Source organism: Apteryx mantelli, chromosome 15, assembly GCF_036417845.1.
Source record: "Apteryx mantelli isolate bAptMan1 chromosome 15, bAptMan1.hap1, whole genome shotgun sequence".
Lineage (NCBI taxonomy): Eukaryota > Metazoa > Chordata > Aves > Apterygiformes > Apterygidae > Apteryx > Apteryx mantelli.
In genome coordinates, this window is record NC_089992.1 from 18,285,265 (window position 1) to 18,311,792 (window position 26,528).

The 26,528-nt window shown below is 34.1% G+C and overlaps 1 protein-coding gene across 1 annotated transcript in view; it reads right to left on the reverse strand.

The window, feature by feature from the left end:
• Positions 1-1,586: 1,586 nt before the first annotated feature.
• Positions 1,587-26,528, reverse strand: part of LRRC49 (leucine rich repeat containing 49) — a 60,529-nt gene continuing 35,587 nt past the window's right edge. The window contains exons 10-16 of the mRNA XM_067305690.1: positions 19,867-19,950; positions 14,622-14,773; positions 9,672-9,909; positions 8,291-8,476; positions 5,470-5,579; positions 4,296-4,452; positions 1,587-2,261 (exon numbers count right to left, since the gene is read on the reverse strand). Of these exons, the coding sequence (XP_067161791.1) occupies positions 2,058-2,261; positions 4,296-4,452; positions 5,470-5,579; positions 8,291-8,476; positions 9,672-9,909; positions 14,622-14,773; positions 19,867-19,950 (1,131 nt within the window). The 3' untranslated portion in view covers positions 1,587-2,057. The remainder of the gene's footprint in view (positions 2,262-4,295; positions 4,453-5,469; positions 5,580-8,290; positions 8,477-9,671; positions 9,910-14,621; positions 14,774-19,866; positions 19,951-26,528) is intronic.

Consider the following 26,528-nt stretch of genomic DNA (forward strand, 5'->3'; position numbering starts at 1 on the left):
CTATACACGCAGTGCCTAGATTTCAGAAGCACTAAGAAGTTGCTCACACCAACTTCAAACAGATTTGTAGGTTTCCAGGAACTCAGTAATCAGCACAGCAAGTAGAGTAATGAATCCCACAATTCTGTATGAATTGACTTAAATAATTTTGATATACACATAAACAATATATAGCATGCTAACAATTCTAAGATTCTCGGGCTGTTTACAATTCTGTGCACTCTTTGGTCTAACATCACATTAGTCCATCATTCACTTGTTTCCTAAAAAGACGACAGATTAGGAAAAACATAAGCATTTTTGTTCCTGCTGGTCCTACTTAAAGAAAATGTACACAGACCAATATTAATCTTTTCTTCATTTAAAATAGCTGCTTAGCTGCCCTCACTTTAGTCACTTAACAATCCTGTTATGAAACAGCTGCTAGAGACAAATGTCTGAACTGGCAGCATTCACACACAGCGCACTCTAAGGAGATGTTTCTACAACTCACAGTCAATCCCCTCCGATGCATTTCATTTAGTTTTTATCAAGACCCTACCTTATAAAGCCTCCAATCAGGATTATGCTTCTAAAGCCTCAGTATCACAAGGTCTGGCTTTTCTCTGGATTTTCCCATGGAGAACTTCCTGTTCTTCTAGACCAATCCACCCTTCTTAAAATGCTTTTTTCCAATCTTTTATTGCTGCTGAATGTGATTCAAAAGGGGCCCATCTGCTCTGGCTACATCATCAGAAGAGTTTTGCACTTTCACACAGCTGCTGAGGTTTCTGTCCCCATGCAGAGCTGGAATTGCTCCACCCCTCCCCCTGCACAGATGATGTAAAGGAACTGATGGATCCAAAAAGCTTTTGCAAGATCATTTCTATACTGACTGTATTTCTATACTGTAAACTCTCTTCTCACTTCTTTGCAGCAACTTAATTTGTTCCCTTAATAAAAAGCACCATAAAACTTGAGAACGCAATTTTCCAAAGGATAGAAAGAAAATCCTATCAAATACACTCATTTTACTATAAATTCCATGAAATAGTTCAAAAAGCCTGAGGAGTGATTGTTTTTCTATTAAATTCTACCAACTGCTAGAGTAGTTTCTACAGGACTTTTTTACATTTCCTTAGAATCCAAGTGATTTAACCTCTATTAAATTCCGTAAAGAAGATTGCTGCCATGCATCGCATTTTTCAGGTAAGAAAAATCTATTAAGCTGAAGAGCAACTACCTACAGCATGTTTTTGAAGATCAGATATAACATAAACCAAACCTGCCATGTTTGAAAAGTAGTTTTAACACTATGCATACCTTTGTTAACCTTAAAGGACATCAGTAACATGCACTAAAAATGGGTCACTTCTGACAATATCAATGCACCAGTTTCACCTGAGTGCGAGCTGACTGTATAATTCTCACGTTCCTATGACTACCTCTCTCCTACTGATCACCTGGCTGTTAGTCTGCTAGTTACTGTTGATAATACTGAGCACTACAATAATGATCTGAAAACACGTTCTATAATCTGTCAAATTATATAATATAAAGTCTTGATCAAGTTTAGGGTGTAAAAACAATAATTTATTAGTTTCTGCTCATAAAAAAAATTCCCTAATATTCTTGATTTTTTAAACAGCAGCAAATAGTCAAAAAGCAGATAATTGAAAAGTGTTCAATAAAAAATAACAAATGCATTCCTTAAAATCAATGTTGTAGCACTAAAGCAGCAAGGATAGCAGAAAAAAAATAAACAAGAGCTTAGTAAAACATTTATGCCATGGCATAATCACCAACTTACTTCTATGCTATCTCATTACTTCAGCCAAAGAAGCACTGTTAAAGCTTTATACAAGTAAACTTTTGTTTGAAAACTACCAAGAAGGAAAGCAGTGGAAACAGAGTTCATTAAAATTTAAAGGTATCCCAAACAGGGAGAAGTGGGGGAAGAAGGGGAAGGGAGAAATGTTCTATACTGATGGTATTTTTATATTCTATTGTTTTAAGTCTGTGAAACATCATACAATACTGAAACCAAAAACTTGCAAAAACAACAGGCCTTGACTCTACTATTTTTGATCAGCAATCCGCTGTAAGCAGAGTTTCATGTAGGAATTTTTATTGCGTATTTCTATCACTGCATCTCTGACAAGCTCAATGAACATTTGAGGCCAGAGCTTCTGCAAGGACTCATTTTTCATATTGATGTCAGCAGCTTCTTTCACTAAGTTCTCGATGTATGTCTGGCAAAGCGTTTTTCTTTCCTTGATTTCCTGGATGGGAGAACCATTACACATTGTAAAAGACAAAGGAAGAAAAGGTTAAACAAGAACAAACTTATAAAACAATCAGGAACATATAATGAATTAAAGAAAATAGTAATTGACATGAAAAGAGGTCATCACAACTTCTCTGTTAATTTCAGACTGCACAGTCCAGGATCTACTTCAGCTTTGATGCATATGGCCATATAATCTTATTACAGTTTAAATATTCATAAACTAAAATTTACTTTGAAGGAGCTATGTAAATATCTGAACAGCATTACAGTTTTTATTGCCTATTAGGATAACAAGGAAAAAAGTACAGACACTATGAAGCTCCAGACTTTTTTTTTCTTTCTTTTTTTTCTTTCCTTTCTAGCTTTTCATGATTATACAGCTAGCTGCCCTAAGAACACTGTCATTGAGAAAAATAAGCTAGTACACACCCCTTGCAGGTTTTCCCTAATGAACACTGGCATGTGCATAGCTAACATAATACGGTATTAGGTACTGAAGTAACCTGAAACTTAAAAATATATATTTTTAATAAAAACAGGAAAACACAATGCAACTACTGGTTCTGCATTTTAGTCACTTGTAAACCATATTAATTCCTCCGTAGAATGCCATAATAAGCTTTGAACAGTTATATTGGTGCTAAATATCTAACTAACTTGATTTATAGCATTGCCAAAAATGTTAGGTAGTGCTTTGGCCCAGCAAAACAGGGCTTTTTTTTAAATGAGATATAAGGCAGAGAAAATATTTTCCAACTGTTTATTTGAAAAACAGATTATTCAATAAACCTGACCTGCCTTTTTTAGCAATAAACTTTTGTTCAATCATGTTATGCTAGTTTACTGCTGATGGGAATCAGGAATTGGCCCTTATTGCCTATCTTACTCTTCTCTTGTGATATCCTCTAATATCTGCAGTCACATATAACACGCTATAACAAAGGACAAGGTGTGAATCACTACACTGTGAAGAGAAAAAAATGCATATTTTTTAATGGACTGGACAAAAACTATTGCGTTATCATAGTGTTTGTTCCATGGTAAAGGGCAAAAGGAATCCCTCTCTGGCTTACTCTATGCCATTTGTAGTTTTAATGGCTGTCTATTACACAGCTGCTATCACTCCTTTTGAAGCTAAAAATTTTGCTAAAATTTAATCTTTCCATATATGCAGTCACTGTCTCTTTTCCATGCGATCTATTTGAGGTAAGAAAAATGCAATGCAATAATTGAGTTCAGCGCTTACTGAACTTGATTACATTTCTGGCACTATAAGATTTATATATTCCCACATAATCAGAGTAGCTAAAGGAATGTGGAAAATAGTGCATACTAGCTGGAACTCATGGAGATTGCTCAGAAAGGAGATGGTGGCTGAAAGAAGCACGTCTTCCCCGGGGCAATCTCCTTTTGCCCAAGCAAAGGAGTTAGCAGGTCAAAAACACAAACTGAAACAAGTTTGACTGATGCACTTGGCTGAAAAAAGTCAGCCTGCAATTTTATTACTAACTACAACTTATATCTCTTTTCCTCTAACTCATTTAAAAGCTAGGAAACAGCTCTGTACTACTACAGCCTATGCTATCTCTAATCTTGTCTGATGGCGCTCTTCACCAATTCATTTTGGGATATGCTTTCTGACTTTCTAAATAAATTAAATAATCCTGGCATGTGCAAAATCTATTTATCCTTGTGAAAAACCATGCTTACTTCTTACATATTACTAACGTAGGCACATTTCATTACCAAAGTAAGGTTCGTAGGTGAGAATGTATTTGAGACCATGGCACTGTTCAGGAAACGCTTCTTTAAAGATGCAAATGGTTCATTATCCTGTACTCTGGCATAAATTAGTTAGATGAAATGCTTGATCAAACTGTTGATTAATACATGTAAATATGGTAAGCAGTGATATTTTAAATTGCCATTCTGAAGAGCCCAACTGAAACTTGATATATTGACAAATTCCACAAGTAATAGTCAAAAGCTATATAATAGAGAAAGTATTTTATAATGATGTACTTACCTCAAGCTTTTCCATATGAAAGTCCTTTGTGCTGTAATTCAACGTGGCTCGAGCTGTGCTTTCTCCTCCAGCTCTTCTGTTATCATTACTCATTTCCTCATTTCCAATTCCAGATTTCTTTCCCTTTCCCTCTAACAGATAGTGGAATTGCTTCCTCCTGTGAAAAGATAATAAAAAGATTTACAGTTTTAATTACTGGAAACTTTTTTAAAGTGCAGATGTTTCTAGTTATCTAATGGTCTTTCTTTTTCCTCTCTGCCTTTGAACACGTAGTTTATGAGCTTTCAGGTTATTGTATCCTCAAATCACTTAAAATATATAGATGAGTCTAGATAGTCCTCCATTAATTTGCTTCAGTACAATTTGCTCTTTGACATATATCACATCGCATGTCCTAAATAGAAAGTCTTGCAAAGAAGACTTAAAGTTTTATTAAGCAAGTCATCTGCAGAAGACTAAAAATAGCCTTTAAGCACCTTTTTTCTTACAGCACTTGCCCTAAGTCTGTCTTCAGTGCAGAAGTCCATAAATTTTCCCCAATACCAGCACAATCAGAAAATTAAACAAATAGTGCATTTGTGTGCAAGTGCCTCCTATCTTACCAAATAAACTTCATAAAGTTTCTGAGAAAACTTTTGTCTTCATGAATGAGGAAGCACTAGTATTTCTGCAAGAAGCAAAAAAACCCTTTTCTCTAAGATTTTGTGAAATTTTTATCTTTTTACCGAGAAAAGATTTCTCATGACAGTGGAAACAATTAACCAATGCATTCTAGCCAAATTCCAATTCAGTTCATTGTATTTTACCTATATACAGTTTCTCTGAAATTTCAACTGCATATGATAATCACTTTTTTGTTCTAAGATTGCTAACAACTATAACAGTATATTCTTCAAGTGATGATATGTTCCACCCAGACAGAAATCCCATTTCCATGGTAAGAAATCAATATTCTAATATTTAGAGTTCTTGAAGCTTATCAACAGGACAGAACCAAGTTTTCTCCAAAAAAGGAACTGAAGAATGTTCCAAAATAGAAAAACAAAACAAGCTAAACAAAAAAAACCCCTTTGTTCTCTCAGAAACATTTGTTGCAATTTCAGTCACTAACTGTTGAATTAAAAAGTTTTTATAGTCTCTATATTCCTTTGTATACTTTATCAACTATTTTTACCTAGATTCTCCAAGTAGTGAAAGCATGCGATAGTGTGGCAGCTCAGAAGATGCTACATAGGCCAGAATGCCAAAGAGCCTTTCAGCCATTACAATATCATTTTGAGTAACCTGTAAGGAAAAGGAGAAAAGCTTCAAAATTAGCACATTTGTATTTCACCAGATAGATGCACTGAGAATCAAGTGAAGTTTGTTATACAAAACACTGCATACAGATCTGTTCTAGGTATATCTTCAAATTTCAATTTGCTTTTACTGGCACTTCAGATATACTTTAAAAGAAATCAAATGACTTGCTTTTGCTTATTTCCTGCGATTCTGGAAGCTTTAATGTATACACATTGTAGCCTGTGCTTCAGAATATTATCAAATGACCAATTTTATAACCCTTCAAGCTGAGTATCCCAAGGCCAGACATATGAATTCTGCTCCACATTGCATGCACTTACAGAAAGTCTACTGGGAAATTTCTGATTAAGTTATGCTGTAGAAATGAAAAGACCCTGGGCACCTACATGATAAAAGATAATTTATGGTCTCTCTGATTTTGGCAGCATCACAGAGAAGACTTTATAGAAAAATTTGTATTTTCTTTAAGGTATAAGTGGCTCAATTTCTCAACCCAAGAAAATTAGTTTTCTTCCATTATAATTCTCTAAGCATCATCTATACAGCTGTTTCAGCATAAAGTTACAGATGTGCCTTAAATAAGTTTTCAATGCTTGAAAAAATTTTCAGGATGTATTTTAGACATTTCAATTTTGAATTTTGTTTAAAAAATGTGGAAGGGTTTTTTGTGTTTTTTTTTGGTATTAACTATCAACCTCTGAAGACCATGGCTTGCGACTGTCCTGCCCTGAGGACCAGACTATGAACTGACTTGAAATGCCAAAAGTTTGTTGGCACAGTTTTTAGACTCCTGGCTTTTCACTGAGTGCAGAAGGAATCATTATGATCATCTAAATCTGACCTGAATAGCACAGGCCAAGGAAACTCACTCAGTGACTTAACTTGTGGATCAAATTAAGTTTCTGGTCAAGCTATAACATGTTTTTGGAGATGGACATGTTCTTTATTTAAACTTCAGTAATTACAATCTTTACTATGTACTTCCAAACAGTTCTTGTGTTCTATACTACACAAATGTGTGAATAAAATAAGATTGCATGAATTCCTGTTTAACATTTATACACAGTGCAATCTACCCTTGCCTAAAGTACACTGCAACACAGCATAGTAGAGGTAGGAAGCCACCAGAGAACAGACAGCTCAGGAAGTTAAAAACGTAAAGAGTGATTTGACTGAGTGAGAGAGCACGTGCGAGTGCAAGAGAGCACGTATTTATAATAAAATAGATCTTATTTAGTAGCTTCAGAGTAGAGGACCTCACTAAACAATCTGTTAAGAGAGCAAGGTCTAAAACAAAGAGAGCAGAAGGCATCTATGGAGATAAAGGACATTACAGGCAGAAATACCTGCCAGAGAAATAAATGATTTTTTTTTTTATGTTGAGAAGCATAAGGAAACAGCTAACAGACACCAATGCTGAATTCACTCTCTAGTTCATAGAAATTCATGTTCACTATCTCACACTAGTACATTCTTTTCTCCATTTGTCACAAAAAGATTATAACGCTAATACCACATAAATGTAAGCCTACTATGCCTGCTCCTTGCCGAGTAAGGTATGTTAGGAAAACAAGCACTGAAAATGTCAGCAAATGTGATGCATCCATTCTAATGTATGCCATACCACTTAGTGCAAAGCATTTTGTGAAGTTTAATAACTTCAAACCTTTGCAACTCTTAATTAATCTGAGATGACTATCACATACTATAGCATATTGCACTGAGCTAAGAACAAGTAAAACACAATATTCACGCTATGGCTGTATCAGATAACTAATAAAATATCTAATCGAAAACACATGACGATGACCAAGTTAAAATACTAGATCTAAACACTAAAACTATTCAGTCAGTTAAACTAATGCTTGAAATTGAACACACATTCATAAGTTTTGTTGTATCAGAACTATTCTCATTTCCTTGTATGATCAAAGCCTAAGTATAAAATGGTTACACAATATGCTTAAATGAATTTACTTTCTGGTGATGTAAATGGGAATATAAGATGCAAATGAACAGCAATACTAATGCTCTAACTTTCTTTTCATTTTAAACACTAATAATCTTGAACACAGCAAAGGTAAAAAAAAATCTATTTGACAAACTTTTCTGCAATGAGATTTTTAGCTATATTTTGTAACTAACATTAAAAATATAAATGATCATGTACTGTAGGCTAAGCAGTCAACGCAATTTCTGTACAAGTATTCAATGTCAGTATTGTGAACCTTTTGAACTGAGCATTTTGAACATGACATAACAAAGAAGTGATTCTTAAAGAAATTCAAGAATAAAATCTTACAATTCTTTAAATTTTTAAAGATGACATACAGAAATAATAATCAAAAAAGAATAAGTTCTCCTTTCAGGTGTATCCATACCACTCAGGCATAGGTTTGGACAGTCATTTACAATTGCAACATCTGAAACAATATGACTTATCTTTATAGCAACCAAGGGTCTTAACTTTGCTAATTGTAGTACAGTGCAGTTGTTAGGCTTAAGGAATGCACAGCAAAACAAATTATGTGATGAAGTGTACTTAGTTTTTTTTTTTTTCTTTCATAAGATTGAAAGGACACTGACATGGTTCTGCTAATTTCATTAACAGTTCACCTGTGTTTAAAAAAAACACAAAAAACAACATTAGTTTGTAAGACCAATAGTAACAAAGAAGCACCACTATGTCTTACCTCTATTCCATTTATCTTCTGTAGATTAAAATGGTTCAGTCTAAACAGAACATAATATTTCCACAAAGTGAAGCTGACAACCGGATTTCCCTGAGGATCAACAGTCAACTGTTCAATGCGATTCACCTGGGCTAATGCATTGAATTGCTGCAGTGCCACCAGATTTGTCTCCTTAAACTTCAGGTGCTTTAACAAAAAATGTCAAAGCACAATGAATTAAATAAAGACAACAATAATGAGTCAACCAAGTAATTCCTATTCTGTGCTACTCCAATTATTTTCAAATTCAAATAAAAAAAGCTTTAGGTCTGACTAAAGAATTGGGCTCACCTGACTTGTACAATCTACAAGGCAAAACACATCACTGCATGAAGTAATTTGTGTATTACATATATTTAAAAACAGCAAAATTATAAGCTCTTTTAGCAATTTATAATTCCTTTAGCACCGACATTAACAGTTCCAAATTACAAAAAGCAGTGATACCACTTGAGCAAGGTTCATTTTAATTCTCACTGACACAGAGAATTAAGTACAACATATATTTAATATTCCACTCTTCCAGCTGTAGCAGGCTGGCATCAAGTCACACCTGCTATTTCTTTGAACAGCGCCATACACTAGTGTTACCGCAAGTATGGTATATTGGGCTCAACAGCAGCATTATTGCAGGAAGTGGAAGGAAGAAAAAGTGATGGTGAAGATAAAAACTTTTCCTGGGATTCTGCAATCCCCTATAGATGTATTTGTCTCAAAGAAGCAACTAGGTTCTGTTAAACTCAAAACCCTAAAAAGAAGCAGGGATTTGACCCAATTTAAAAATTAATGTAGGCTGTTACTATTTTATTTGTTTCAAAATTACTGATTTAAATGTTTGAGAAAAAACATGCAGAAGGGACTTCTTTATTCACATTACTTTGGTTCACCACAAATTTAAGAATTCCAAGAGTTGTATTGATTTAACTAGCTGTTCTCCTTGAACTTTCTCTTTTTCTCCTATCACCTATTTGGACTGTGGACTCATAACAAATGGAGGTCTCTTGATACCATGCATCCATAATAGTATTGTAGAATAATAATACTGTATTTCCACATCAGTTTTGCAACTTAAAAACAAACAGCTAGGTCTAAGGAGTTGTAAGAAATAATTATCAGTCTAAAAAGAAAACATTATAGTGTTTCAGAATTTGAATTAAAGTCTAGATAAAAAAGTATCAAATTAAAATTAGCAATATAGATAAAAACAAACAAATATTTAAGTCACAAATGTATCTACACAGATGAATACTATCCAGCATGACTTGGCCAAATTAATTTCCTAATGAAGAACATCAGATATCCTGTAGCTGTTCCCCTCAGTGGAAATTTGAGGTCTTCTTACCACAGAATTAGGAAATTTGATCTTCAATTTTGTTAACACTTGAACAATTTCATCAAATTCTATGAACATAAAGGAGACTGTGACAACAGTTCCAGCTGTTTGAACACTCCAGTTTCGATCCAGGCACTCCAGAGCTCCAGAACCATACAAGTAAAGAGTATCTCCTTCCACTTCCACCAAGTGAGACTCTAGAACAGACAAGCCTTGTACTGCACTACTCAATATTGTATCAAGAGATCTGTGAGGAGGAAATAAAAATGCAATAATATAAAAGAGAGAATTTTGAGGTAGTAACTGAATAAAGTCATACTTCACTAATTTACTAAAACCTGAATTGTCAAATATGATTGCAGTTATCAGTTTTTGTTCATTTGCAGTACCCAGTCTGGTTCAAAAACATTAAGGGTTGGAAAATCCTGTTTCTATCAAGTAATATTACAGATGTTCTGCTTCTTTGGCAGAGAAGCTCTGGGTGTACTTTGAGTGGGAGAGACAAAAAGCATCACTCATATTTAATAACCCACTTAAAAATTCTAACTCAATGCCAACTAAACATACTTTTTGTTGTTTTAGATATCTAAACACAAAGCTTCAACCAAAGTATTTATTCAGGCAAATTCACCTTCATATTCTGTTCTCTACATATGACAGGAAAAAATCCCACAAAAAGTTTCACATTAATAAGTACTATAGGATCCAGTCCTTTAAGGCCAAACAGTTATTATCAAAACCAACCAAGGATAATGCTATTCGCAGTGCTGAACAGTCATTTCCATTTATTAACAGTATCATTGCTTACTTAGAATCCATATATTGCATTTCATGACCAGGATTCATTATTCAACTTAAAGATGAGAATAATCTTGCATCTTGCTAAACTCATTTAATCCTTTGAAAGCATTAAGATATTTAGATATTTAACTAATGTGATTTTTCCAATTCTCAAGATTATTTTTTAAATTAAATAAATCCAGCTATTCTCAACTGTCATCTCTGTGCATCTTACTTCCCACATGACACATTCAGCTGAGCAGAGCTGAGGCGCACACAGAGTTCAAGATGAGCACAAGTCACAGATTTAGAAAGCTGCATAATGTTGATTACCATCTTGCTCTTTACTACCTTCCTAGTATTCCGAGCATATTTTGCTTTTTTGACTACTAGTGATTACTGAGCTTATGTTTTCTTGAAAATATCTACCACAACTCTAGGATTTCACTCTTGACTGGAAACATATTTCAGAGGCCATCATTTCATATGTGAAGCTGTAATTATTTATCTACACTGAATTTCACCTGCCATATTATTGCCTAATCCCTCATCTTGAGGGAGCCTTCTGAAATTATTCACTGTGATAAAACATAGTAGTATATCCATGTCAATTTTAACCTAGCTAGTGGGGGTAAAACAGCAACACAGGCTTTAGGGTAACAAGCTGACAAAATTATCTCAGGCTTCTCTCTTCGAACACATATTGACAGGTCTTCACTAATCTGTTCAAACCAATTTAAATCAATGATCAAGACTGCAAATACTTTCTCATTTCTCTACCAATCATGGAAAAAGTCCAAACTTTACATGAAGATCATTCCTACAACTTCATGGAAGAAGTCTTAAAGCATGACTTCTCAAGCAATGAGAATGAGTTCATTAACAGGTTAAACCTCAAGCTACTGTAGTTACAGTAGTAAATTGAACTTTATTAAAGCAGAAATAATCCACAAAGCAATTTGGAGAGAAAATACAGGATTTTGGTTTAGCTTGCCCCATACATGAATGCTGAAAAAGAGAGGTAAATTAATTCAATCACTTCCAAGGAGTACAGGCAATTTTTGGTGATCACTAAGTCAGCTGTGGTCAAGGAACAGCGCACACTTCTAAAATGCTGACTCAATACTTCACTCCCTGTTTAGAACCTATAATGGAACATACATAGACATTCCAGAAATATGTTTTCTGAATTACAGTATTAACACTGTCTCAACAAAATACAGCAGTATCTATGAAATTACAGTAGCTTGAACTAGTGGGTCTTAATACTAACAGGCACTGCACTGTGCTTCTAGAAGGACTGCTCAGAAGAACATTAGTGAATGTTACTTCAATATATTGAAAGTTAGCTAGAAAGAACAAATTCTGTTCTCTCCTTTCTACATATCAATTTCTTCTAACTTTTGCATGGTATACTAAGGCATAAGCAAAGTCCTCTCTTCATATGCAGCCAATTTTGGTCATCTTTCTTCAAAGAACTTTTATCTCCTTACACATTTCTTAGTTTTCAACAATTAGAAGAGGATACTAGAGATAAGAAAATTACTGTCTTCTGAAACAAGAGTCCTAGAATCCTTTCCCCTGTCCCCTTCAGCGAGCACTGAGAGTTATGTACTAACAAGTTAATTGCCATTTTACTTTTGAGTACTGTCAGACTTCAAAGGAATTGTATGCTTCCACATAACATGATAGCTTTAGAAGTAAACTTCTAAGGTTTGCTCTATGTCTGTTCATCACTCAGCTCCACTCCCAAACGCTTATCTCAATTAAAGTTACATCCTCATATTAAGTAGTTGTCTAGATAAAAGTAGGAGTCAATAAAAGGAAAAAACTGGACTCCCCTGCTGACTCAAAGCAGCTTGGTGGCCTGTTTTATTAACTTTGTTTCATTGACTCTGTTACACTTGCACTAGAATCTTTTCATCATTATATGAAACATCATAAACGGAATATAATGGACTCCCTTGGTAGCCTCACAGTGAGTTGTCATAAATATCTTGAGATATTTATACCTCTTGAGAATCACAATGCATTGAAAACGGACCTTAGCATGTATTTCCTCACCAGTCTCCCACAGCAATATATTTAACAGGGTCTGTGACTTAAGTTTATACCACTTCTGAAATGCACTCTGAATTATTGTAAAACAGTATCCACCTAGGATTAGAAAATGACATTTTTGCATTTGTTCAGTGCTTTAAGTTTCTGTATCTGAATTTATACTTTTCAAAATGTGAATCAGGATCACAGGGGAGGCATCTACATAATGTGCATATATAATGCCCATTCATATATATTTTAACCTAAAACGGCTATTCTCTTCTGTCAACTAGCTTGTCTGATTTTCACCAATTTGAATTTTCCCCAAACTGCTTTTTTTTTCCTCCATGCAAATACTCATTTTAAAATAGCAATATTTCCTTTTTTTTAAAGGAAGGTCTAAAAATTCCTAGAAAGTGTGTGTGTATATATTGTGTAAATATATATATTTTTTTATTTTTATTTTTTTTAACTTGGATGGGCTAAGCATAGCCCAGAATTGTATAAGCAAGGCATACACAATTCTGTAAGATACAAAGCCTAAGTAAGGTAAAATTTACTGTGAATTTATTTTTACAAGGACATTTGTCAAAGAAAAAAAATTCTAAGATTTCTAATTTGGATGTATTGCTCCTCCAGTAATTGTGTTTCATTACAGTAGCATAATGCACTCCGAATTGCATACAAATTTACCTTCAGGGCAACACTGATGATACTGATGGAGATGCCTGCTTGAATAAGGGTAGAGATGTAGAGTATCAACACCTTTTCTCCAAAAATCTTCCCAGGCTTTCAATTTGCTTCTTTTGAGATCAAAAATATCACTCTTGATATGCACATGTCCCTTTACAATGCTTATTTAAATTGCTTTTTAAATAATTTTATAGTGCAGCACATTGACTTTGTTATGGGGGGTGATTACTAACACTGAATTAAACTTTTAGGAAAAAAAGAAGGCAAGAAAGCAGCCGCTCAACAGATACTTGGCGGAAAGTTTTGGAAACACAAGAACAAAAAGGACTATAGCAATTTAAGAAGGCAAAGGAAAAAAATCTTTTAAAAGATGCAACACTTGGGATAAAAAAAAACAGCTCTAGTCAATATGATACTGAAACTGTTGAGATCTGATGGGTTCTGTTTTTGAAATGCAGAAACTTTCTGCCTGTACCTAATGCTTCCTGTGTCTAACAGTCATGGCAGGAATTTGTACTTGCTATTGAACTTGTGCAGACTATTTTTTCAGGTTTTTGCCTGAGCAAGTCAGGTCAAAAGTGTACTAGTTTGGTTGTAACCCAACTGAGGCAGACATTGTTCATTAAATTCTGCATTTGGTTTTTAAATTATATGGAGTGTTAGATGGCCACCTTTTAGATGCATGAAAATAAATCACAAAGTATGTCACATAAATGTAATATACATAGAATACTGACTATACATAAACACATTACATTGTGTATTTCAATTCACCTTTTAAAAAAGTAACTGGATTATCATCTAGCTTGTGAAGTTTCTAATCTTGGAAAAGACCAAATGACAAAAATATACTTTTAATAGAAACATAATACCAACCTTAAATTGGGTTGACTGTAGTATCTCTAAAGGTGGAATCTGAAAGTTCATTTAGCTTTCACTCAAACATATGCACCTATTGATTTTAAATGTGAACTATATGCATACAGAAATATCAATAGATTTTCCTGATGCATAGCAAGACTAAAATTCCTAAGTATGTTTCCATTTAGGCATTAAGTCCTTAAAGAAATACCAATATTTTAAAACTTTCCTAACTTTACTTAAAAAAAAGCAAGATAATCTTTTCTTTGCAGTCTTAAAACTAAGTTTGTTTTTTTTGAACTAACAATACAAAAATTTTCTTCAGAATCATTAAGTGAGGAATAAATCCAAGTCGAAGTCAAAGAACTGCTATTTTTGAAATTTACCTTTCACTTCTTTTGTCAATTAGTTGCTGTTATATTACTTGTTACTAATGCCCAACAGATTTAACTGAGAAATAAAAGATGTTTTCAGGATGAATTTGGATATATTACTTCTGATAGTGAAATACAGTGAGATCTCAAAGTTAAGAACTAACTTGGAATATAAAACATGAACAGGAAGAAATATTTCCCAATAAAATACCTGCTTTCTTCAGGAAATACATATGCAGCACTGCCATTGATCTGACACGGTTCATTATCTTTATCTGGATTCAAAGAAGCCACAAGGGCTACTCGATTCTGCTGTATCTCCCACTGATGAGCAATATTACAAATCGTTAATCGTTTCTTTTCCTGAAACAAGATATGAAAGTCATAATAGGTTATGACAGTGCAGTATCACCACACTGATTTGTTCCAAAAGAGATACGTTGCTTAATCAAAACATTTTAAATATTTTAAACATTTTGATTTGAAGAAACAGTAGTACTAGTTAGCAGTTATGCATTGATTTCAATGTGTCTTTTAGCATTATTTTGCATAACTGCCAGTGAACAATGATTTCACAGAATTTAGGATAAGAGAAACAAGAGAAGTAACATAAATAAAACCACAACTGTTAGAAGCCTAGATTTAAACTAGTTAGTCTGGATAGCCAGAGAAGTCTTGCTGAGCTGGCTGTAATATTCCTCCCACAAAAGAGGGCAGACAGCTTGTGACAAGCTCCATGCTGCTAGTGATCTTAGCACCTAAACTAACAGTTATGCAACTGCTATAGACATAGCAGCAAATGCAACATAACTGTGTGGGGAAAGTTACCATCTTCCTAAGAGGGGAAAAAAGTCTTATTTTTTAAAAACGGAAGAATGAAGTTACCTTTGTGATAGACACAAGGACTAGAACAGGTCTAAGTTCAAACATTATTTTTAAATTCTAGAGAGGTCCTGTCAATGAACCGGTGAAAGTCTTTGAGATGTCTATTAAATACTTGTTCTTGTACAGTCATGTAAATCCTGTCAATTACCTACAAGTCTACCTTTTAATATATCCAATTTAGTATGCAATACATTCACCACAAGGTTAAACAACAAGGTGCTTTTGGACCAGCAGTTGAACTCTCTTCAAATGAAAACTGTGCACAAAATAAGTCGTTTCAAAGGGTAAGTCAGCTGTTTTAGTTCATTTGTTTTTTCTGAATCGGATCTAACTGGTTGAGAGTTAGCTATCTCTGCATTACACTACTTCTTAATGAAACTCAAAGAAACAGGAACTTAGAATTTCTAAGGGGAAAGCATTTTACGGAGCTTAGTATAAAATATATTTACATCTACAGAACATGGTCACAGAGCCAACCAAAGCCAATGATTTCTTGGTTTGTACATGTTGCACTCTAAATTCCTGCTGCTACAGAAATGTAGCCTTTGAGGGCTACAGAGCAACAGCCTTAAAGTTTCCCAGTTCCTAGGAAGTACAAAAAACTTGATATTCTAGGAATGCTTAAATTTCTCTAAAATACTTCAACACATCATCACTGGAAGGGGAACAAAATATTCTTACTGATGTTTTAGAATAGAGAGAGAAGATCTGAATTTGCCATGTAGTATAAACAGAACTTCATATGCAGCCTGTTTGTCAATTTTACACATAAACAGGGAAAGAAAAAGAGGTGTAATACTGAATATTCTACTTCAAAGCACTGAAATTTTGGACTGAAATCGTAAAAACTCATTAGTTTCAAGTTGCAGTGATCTCAAATCGAGTCCAAAAGGATCTTGTACAAGTTAAATCACCATTAACAATTATTTCCTTGAAGTGTATGCTAATCACCTTTAGTGGTTTCTTACCAACATGTTACACCTGTTTAATCTCATTTGAAATATCATTACATTAGTTCCTGTCTCCATTAGAATATTTTTAGGCTGATTCAAATGCACAAAAACAACACTATACTGATTAGGATTTAAAAGGCTGTACTTAATATCCCAAAAGTTAGAATGTTAATTTATTATAAAAATCAATGCTTACATTTCTGCTTAAAGACAGGCTCTATGGCTAGTTTTGTAAAATGGAGCTACTTGTGTTTTCACATTGATTTAAATCAATTTGGTAGCCGCAGAAGAAAAATCAATATGAAACCCAAGGTTTTATTATAGCCTCTTCTTTCAAATAGAAGGAAAAAAAATAAAAAGTGTATCTGATATGCCTGCAGAGACAGGTGGGGGACCAGAGTAAACCTAGTTTTACGATTTGAAGTTATTACTTTTTAGATATATTAAGCTTGACCTGCACTCACTATGCTCCTAGTCTTAATCTCTAAAATTAATCATCATGGGACTATCACCATTATATTTTTACATAATTCCTATCACAGTGAATGAGTTCTGGACATTACTGCAATGTAGTTTATTAAGAGCTTTCTTAGCACGTGTTAGCACATTCCATGTTGGAGATATGAGGTATAAAGCTCTACAAATGAACAGTTCTTTGAAAAAGAGAAAACAGTAGATGAACAACAAATGCTAGCATTTGTTGATCTGTGACTGCTTATTTGTAAAGCCTAAGTATTTCCTTAAGATACTATTTAAATTGGTAAATGAAGGACAACTGCTTACGTTTCACAGAAACATTTAACACTGACAAGTGAATCCCACATGCTGTAGCTATTGTACCCATTACAGAGAAAACACTAAGATCCATTTAAATTTCTGATAACAGAGATAAATCCACTACACTTTAAATGCTGATAAAAATTACGTCCATGGAGATGTTTAACAATGACAAAGTATAGGGAAACTAATCTAATTGTACTTAAAATGTTTCTATTGTCTTTATTCTTTTCAGAATGCATATTTATACATACAAGAACACTCTTTTAGCCAGTAAGATCTTTCAAATTAGTACAAACTTAAAATGCAACCTTTACCTGAGAGACCATCAGATTGCTTTGTACAAATTTTCTTTAAGTCTCACAGTATCAGAAATCTTAAGAGTGTTTATTGTTTTTAAAATGTTCAAGTTCTTCATTTTAAAAAGTAAAGAGCACAAAACTCTGCTGTGTCAAACTCAATTTGCCAAAGAAGTTATTGTATTATCTGACTACATAACACTGAGTGCACATATTTCAGAGATGAATGCCTTCATATCACAGAAAGCAAGGGAAGCTGAAATAGTCAGGAGTTTTTTCCATCACATTTAGAAAATTTTATTTGTTCTGGAGGTTGGGGGTCTCTTCATTACCTCACCTACTGCACAGCTCCACCATTTGCTAGCCCTTAATTGTGGGCTGCTGACTCCTATGGAGCTTTCAAAACTTTTTTTTATTTTACAGAAACAAGTTTTAGAAGTGGGAAGATTCTGCTAACAATAATTATTTCTTTTTCTAGTTAATACTGAGTTCAGACACAACTGAAAAGGAACTTGAGACTTTCTCAGAGCAGTGGGTTTTAGCAGAAAAAAAAGTCTGGACAAAAGAGAGGAAGAAACTCCACTGTGAAGGCAGACAAATATCAGCAAAGAAAGAAGACATGGCATTGTTGAAACTAAGTTTTTCAAAACAGCACAGGAAAACAGCAATTCTTTGCAACTGAATGACTGGTTTGGCATTTCATTTATACCGCATACAGTTTAGGAAAGGTGGGAGGAAAGTGACAGCAACAAAAATTGCAGAATGATTCTCTAAATATTTCCTTCAGAAAGAACTCTTATTAAAATCATGTACATTGCCAATTATTTCACTAGACTTTAAATCTATCCACAAATTTGTTCCATTCAATTCAAAGGTGTAAAACAGAAAAGAGCAGAATCCAAACACACAGGAAGATCATAGTTAGTAAGGAAAGAGATACAAATCATCTTATTGAATCAAGCAAAAGATAGTGACATTCGGCTGTTATGCCACTTATCTATTTGAAGATAAGAAAGATACCTCCATTTAAGCATAAAACCTTCAATATCCTGTTGAAACCTGAGTGACAATGGCATTACGCATTAAAATATGACTTTTTCTTCTAGAGAAAATCTCCACCAGCAAAAAACATTAAGAAATCTAGGCCATCAAGACAAACAAATCCTCTGTTATAAGGAAACATACCTCAAAGGTTAAGTACATGAAATAAAAATAACACTTTCAACAAATACAATCTTCTTTCCAGTTCAGAGACAGTCAGCTTTTCAACGACAAAATAATGCAATGTGTGAATGCTACTTACTAATTTCCCATTTCTTTATATTACTAAGGACTGTCAAACCTTCTTACCCAAACAGATTTTAAGTACATCTGTATCTTATAAGGAAAAATACTGTTCTGAAAAAATGGAAAAATGACAGTATTTAAGGCCTCTTTGTAGTTATACAGATCCAAATTATTTCTTTGGTAAAATACAGAAAATCAAAATATACTTGGATGCAAGTATATAGAAAATTAAAATACACTCTTAGGCAGTAGACATGGAATTTTTTTTCCTTCCATATATTTGGTTCTTTTTCTATAGTTATTTTTTTAATATACTATTAACATTCTGCTCATGTCCTTTTACTTTAGAGTTTTATACATTTGCTGTACTTCTCTTTACAGCTTCCCGCAACTACTTTCCCTCTAAACTCCTTTATAAAATATGACTTTGCCTAGGCAACCTAATACAGATACGTGAAAATATTTTTTTCATTTTGATCATCAAGCTGAAAAAGCTTCCTGTATAACCATTACTGGATGACAAAAGGTTTTATTTTAGGGCATTTTTAATGAAAGCAAAGACGATTCGGGAACAAACGGCTATATTCAACAACTAAGGGAATGCTGATGCACTCACATCCTTGAACCTTGGTCTCCTATTTCCAGCATAGGCCATTTAGTCACACCAGCCTGTAAGAGTATTCTGGAGTGCACCTCAGTCTCCCCTGTTAGGGCTATTCCACCTTGTGCACATAAGCATCAACCAGGCCAGAGTTCTGTCGCCTGGTAGATGCAGGTCCTTCTGAGAAGGACAGCAGCTGCAGTCTCGCTGCTGCTCTGGTGACTACTTAACTCTTACTACAAAGAGGAACAACTTCAACAGGAAAGAACAAAGGAAAAACTACCTCAGAACACCCTATACGGCAGCAGTTAGGGCACTCATCTGAAAGGTGGGAGACCAAGTTCAAGGAATTTGAAATTACTGAAAGTCCTTTACTCTTGGATTTACTTTATTTCTGGATTTGAGAAAGTGAAGTTTGCCATTTATCACCAGTCCCATGTAATCAGTTGGGTTTTTGCTACAGTATAACTTGAATGGTTTAGGGAGGAGGGTTTCAGTTGTGGAGTGCACTGTTTAAGCTGTAAAAAAAATTTTTTAAAGAGATAGAAGCATATGGGATATAGAAAAACTACAGAAAAAATATCAGGATGTAGAATATTACTGCAAACTAGTTTACAGTATATTTATCTAATTTCAATCAATCATAGAAAATACCTTAAGCAAGGTCTGTTTATGGCTTTCACGCTTTCTTTCTTCCTCTTTCCTTGCTGCAACCGATGCCATGCGCCTTTCTTCTTCCTGGATGAAGGAAAAAACAATATTATAAAAGTAGAAATGGACCAGGTTATAAAAATATCACTGATAAACTATTAACATACTCCTTAATGGGGGTATTCGAAATATTTTTTTTGAAAGATAATACACCTTTAGAACAGTATCAGTGAGAATACAATGGGATAGATAGGCTTTGGCACAGGCAATAGAAACTCACATGGACTATGACACATACTTGGGCAAATTCAGACTGAAGCTATATATCCTTTTTTACCCCAACCAAGATCAATAGTTTTGAAGTGTCTAGTCACGCTCAAACTGCCTGTCTTGACTGCACACAACATATGCCCTGTAATGACTAGATTAGTGCAACAGTTATATTCATTTTGAGAGTGAAAGTTAACAAATTGAAAAGAGAAACATTATTTAGACCACATTAAAATCTGTTGCTTGCTTTATTAAATCAGAAATATTTCTAAGTTTAATGCCATTACTTATTATTTAATTTTAGCATATACTAAGGATAGAGTTTAACGAAGGAAAAGAAAAAAGGCTCAGCAGACATGAGTTCTCTTCCCAGTTCTACAAAGGATTGCGCATGAGCTTCTGCAAACCACTTTCCTGGATCACAATTTCTCCATCTATCAGAGAAGAGCAGTGTCACTGTTCTGTTACTTTGAGCACTAAATATGAAATGTTGTACAAAAATTAGGCGTTATTATTTCAGCATTTTAAATAAAGCAAACCTCTGAAAAATTCAGCATAGTGAATCTTATGATTTTCCAAACACATCTTAAGGATGTCAACCTAGTCCTTCCTAAAGGAGGAAGGAAAGAAAAAAAATCCAAACCCTCAAAAACAATCTCTACCCCATTTGCTACCCCATATACGATAATAGAGCAGACAGAGGATAAAAATATATTCAAAATACATTCAAACTACCCTTAAAAAAATTTTTAACAATGAGAAAAAATAAGTTTTCATCACCTCATTCTCCAAGTTTTGCTTTTGCATTTCTTTAGTTATTCTACAACTAATTGCCAACAATGTACTTTGTCACACTGCAACCATTTGCTGTTTGACAAAAGGCAGAAAGAGGAAAATTAAGTAGTAGGGATTTTCCACTGTCCTGAAAACAGACCTGAGTCTAAGAACTAAGTAATCAGTATGTTATGCCTTGAACAAGACATGGACATATAAAGAATATACAGGAGAAAATCTAATGGATTTAGAAATTTTGCTACTCAGACCTTCCAAGTGGCCTGGAGACTGGATTCTTAAGGATTAAAAGGCACCACAACCTATCACACCCCCCCAATCCCAACACATCCATCTGACATGTTAATTTCTTCTAACAACGAGGCCCATAAAAAACAATAAACAAAATTCTGGGGAAGAAAAAGGTTATAAATCTATGTGAATGGCTTGTTTTATTTTAGAGGGTAATGCAACTCTTAATAAAAGCAATGAGAATTCTTTGTTTTCATTAATGTGAGTAGGATTGAGATGTTTACTTGTTAAGTAAACATTAGAAAAATAAAAAGAAAACAGTAAAGGAACAAAACCAAACCATAAATGTTTCTGAAAACTTGAAAGCTTCCTCAAGAAATCTACAAGAAATACAGATACCTACTCAGACTGAGATACGAAAGACAAAGGTATTTATACATTAATATTCATACAGTCCTTTGAAAATGCACAAAACATGACAAGTATACCTTTTCAAAGAGCATTCAAAATATAACAGTGCGTTATATTCTTAGTATTTTTGTACCAGTTATTGCACTTAATAGCTTTTTTTTAATATGAAAATACACAAAGTGAGTGGGCTGAATTCCATTTATGCCTGAATTCTAACCCAAGAAGATTAATTTTTATAAATATAAACTATTTCTAGTGGCTTACTTTTCTCAATCAGTAACAGAACTTGATAAATAAACAATATTTTCAAAATTAACTATAATACACTACAATATTTCTCATCAATATTATTATCTATTCACATTCAAGAAGAGAGGCATTGATTCCTAAGTGAGTCATGTAGCAAAGATGTTTAATTCTCCTGGCATAGCAATTTAATGCTGCAGTACAGCCATATTAGGTTGAATGTTGCCTATTTACTAAAGTCTGAACATTCTCACAGCACGGTATTTTTAGAACATATATTTTTCAAGTAACAAAAAAATGTTCACTACAGAGTAAAAAGTCTAGAGTTCTTCCAACACAAATATTTGGGAAGCATACTTTAACTTGTTTTAATTCATATGCTATTTGGGTGTTTCTGTTAAAGTGTCTTCCAAGAACATAGAGAAACTGCTTGGTTTGCATTAAAAGAAAAAGCTCCTTTTCACTTTCACTTTCCAGAAATTTGTGAGTTAAGTGCATTAACAAACAAAAATAAACAGAAAGCTTCATCAACCAAGACAACATTTATATTTCACATTTTCTGTACAAAGAGCTTATTCTGTGTTCAGAGTATCATAAGAACCCCTAAGCATGGGGATGAATGCTTACTGGAAGATGAAATAAGACAGGAAATTCACACCTACCATTGCTGTTACATCTTTAGGTAAATCATTTCCAAAGTTTAAGTTAAGTTTCCACAGCAAGGGCATTTGTTTATGCGTATACAGCTCACCTGAAGCCCAATGGCAAACCACAGAATTTGACACCAATCTTTAAAGTGATTAAAGAAACTCCAAAACTGTCTCTCTATGACTTTAACCTACCCTGCATATATTAAACAAGTGGTCTACCCTAATTCAGATTAAGGCATGAGTCTCTGGGTAGGGGAACTTCTTATCAGTCTTATGCAACATTTCCCTGGAGCACAAATAAGACCAACTTTTTTTTTTTTTTCCTCCTCTAAAAGCTGCTTATGACCTCTTGAAGATGAAGTTTTGTTGGCAGCTTCCTCTGCTACAGGTCTACTCAGTTCTTCCTGAATGGGGGATTACCAAGGGGCTGATGTCATAGAAATAAAAAATAATTCAGTTTGGAAGGGACCTCAGGAGGTCACTATGTTTCTGCTAAAAGGAGCATCAACAATAAATTCTAAAAACAGATACAAAAGGCCTTACAGAACCTACTAGCTCAAAATACTGTGTAATGAAGCCAAATACCTGAACAGGAGGGTAACAGGCTGAGGCTGTGAAAATCATGAAATAAAACCCATTCCAGATACGTGCCACAAACATCAACATGTAATTACTAATGCAAGATAAAAATACACTGGTCCTCAAGGTACGTTACAAAACATTAAGAATTACAGACAAGGATTCTCATGACAGCTATTTATCCCAGTTACACATTAAAATGCGTTGTTTGTCTTTACTTAAATTGAAAACAGCCTCAACATAACATATAAACACTATTATACTAAATTAATGATATAATTGTACAGAAAACAGTTTAAAGCTTATTTTATTTTCTGTTTAAATCTATTCATTTGGCATTGGTTTATGCTTTTAAACTTGGCTTCCTAAAGAAACAAGATTTTTTACAATTTCAGAGTCTTAAACTTCTCTAATGACTTTCGAGCACATTAAATAACATCTTAAAAGTATGTTTAGAAGTCTCAAATTACGTTTTATTCCTGAAAGTGTGATTATTTAAAATTGGAAATACAGAAAGACAAGAAATATAATCTAGTATTCCTACCACGGGAAAGGAAACAGAAACTACCCATTCCATTTCAAACGGAAGTATTGCTGTCTTTCACACTGGGGAAGGTGAGAGGGTTAGAGAACAAAGGGCACTAATCCATAGCAAAATAGACTTACTTAATACTCCTGCTTTTGAAACAACTTAAGTTTTTCCTTCATACTTTAAGACAAACATGCACAAACTTACTTCCCTAATTCAGTTTTCTCTCCACTTCCACAAATATCCCTTCTCACCCTCTCTGCCACCTCATAAAGCCTTCCTTTAATTCAGCTCAAGAAACATACTTCTTGACACTATCTTCCCTATTTCCATACACGACAGTCTACTGCCCTCATTCAATAGTCAGTGCAGTGCATTCTCCACCAATGCAGCCTCAATACAAAGAATGAAATGAGCTAATGCAAATTATGTTCTGACAAGAGCCTTTCAATTAACTGGATAAGACTTTCTTCATGAAGAGTTTATACTAATTATGGGCATTGAAAAAAACACTTTCTTACCTATAGTTGTACAGAAAAATAAACTTGGCCTAAAAAAATCCAAATTTTACTCAGTATTCTTAGAAGCAAAATGATAGAGAAAACATCTGCATAAAGATCAAGGGCCAAAATCTACATTTTATGGAAATCAAGTCAGTATACATTTCTTGATTAATCTTACAGAACACATGCAATCAATCAAGAAAAAACAAAGTTATAAAACAAAACCTTTAATAACCTTGCCACAACTCATTCATTATCACCCATTCTTTTTTTAGCTCCAGCTCTTTTGAAACTCTTTCCATCTCCATTTTTCTTTGCTTCTCCTCATCATTCCGTTGCTATTGTCAGTAACTTTATGTCTCCTCTTGATAGTTCCCAGATGAACTAAGGCTATTTTAAACCATATCTTCTGTGTCTTGTCTTTTTGTGTGTTCAAAACAATAAAATATTAGGCTAACAATAATGCATATTTGATTTCTGTTAAAGAATTGCTGACAGCTCTGCCACCTACAAAACTGGTCCAAACCCATTTTGCCCTCTTTCCCTAAATTCAATCCTAATTCCAGATTGTCAGGACCCACTATTGAAAGAACATCTCCAGTATACCTCACAGTAATTTAAATCCCAGCTGGGTGTTTGAAGCAGCACACTGAGCACCTGTGGAAGAAGGGAAATGTCCTACTCTACCAGTCTGTCAGGAAAGAAAAATTCATCATACTAGAGTCAACTACTACAATGACCACAGGAGAAACCAAAACGCCGTAGCTCTGTTAGAGACGGGCAGACACTCTTCCAGAAGGCAAAGATGCCAGACCATTGGGAAAGAACTTGGATGTCCTCTCTTATGTTGAAATCTTCTCCATTTACTGCTTCTCCACTTCCCACCTAAAAGCTTACTAAATAACTAGGAAGCCATCTTCATGAAGAGAAACAGAAAAATAATTCTTAAAGAAGCAAAAGTCTCACCTTCTGCAATCCAGAAACCATTGGATTGAGCTTTTAAGGCTGCAGGTTTACATTTTCAGTGTGAAGCAACAGTGGTGACAGAACACAAAAAAAAACAAGGCATAATAAAGCTATTATCATCCTTACCAAAAACTTTATTTCCATAGTATTGGCATACTGATAGCTCCCCCTGCTGCTAATTGTGCACTATTGTAACAAAAACTCTACAAATCTTAATTTTAGCCAAGCCTATCATTATGCCATGCCACCAGTCTTATAGGATGTAACATCCAGCAAGACCTGAGATGGATCCTAAACAGAGCATACTGGAATGCACATATTCTTCACAACTGGCTTACCATTGTTCAAACAAGTTATTTCCAAAAGATGATACTATTCAAGTGACTGAAAAAGATGATAACTTTACAAAGAATGAATGCAATGTTTTATTTCCATAGTACATCTACCTTAAAATTATTCTAATAATTTTCATATAGATTAGCTAATATCACTTTAGCTAATGCAAAAAATTAGGAGAATATGAAATATGGCCTGGAATATAAACTTGAGTTTTCAAGTTGTGAATAGAAAACACAGTACACTTAAACTGCACAAAATTCAGTTGCCCTATATTTGCAGATGGCAGACTATGTTACATATACCACATAGGCTGATTTAATATAAGAATGAAATATGAATATAAGCATGTTTATAGCAGGAAAATATGCATGGAAAATAATAAATACAGAATTTTTGACCAATCATTGATCTTTAAATTATATTTGACAATGAGATATATGTCCTTTTTTACTTTTAGTATTAACTTCTCTTTTTTTGGTAAGATCTTATTTAAAGGGGAGGATTACTATCAGCAAGAACAAATCTGGAAGTTCCTGAGGTATCTTTTAAGGGCTAGAAAAAAAATTTTTTTAGATATTCTTCTGTAAAGAACTAGAACACTATTGTGAAGCGAGGAAGTGTAACCAGCTGATGGAATGGATAATGTAATTCTGTTCTGGATAAAGTAGTAGAATAAACTCCCCGATCCAAAGAAATGCCTAAGAAAAAAAACCACAACTAGCTCCCCCCATCCCCAATCTAAGCACCCTAAGTCTAAGTTCAAAGTGAAAAGAAGCAAAGTTTTACTGTTAAAAATATGCAGTTTAACTTTTGATCTAGAAACCACAGTGCATTTAAAAACAAACGTATACATAGCAGATTTTGTTGGGAAACCGTAATGAAGTGAGGGATAGAAATTGTGTTCCCAGTTAAATTATTTCACGCTAAGAGATACGCATACTTTTCATTCATATTTAAATATTTACTCTATGGAGGCAGACAATATCTGTTAACTTATGAAAGACTAGAGGAAAGCTGAACTGTATGCACTACTGAATAAGTCCACTTTTGAAAAATTTCAAACTACAAAACATATTCAAAAAGCTTCAATGCCCAGAAAGGCAGCCACTGGAGCATGTTAACCGGATAATGCAACAGACTATAGACGTG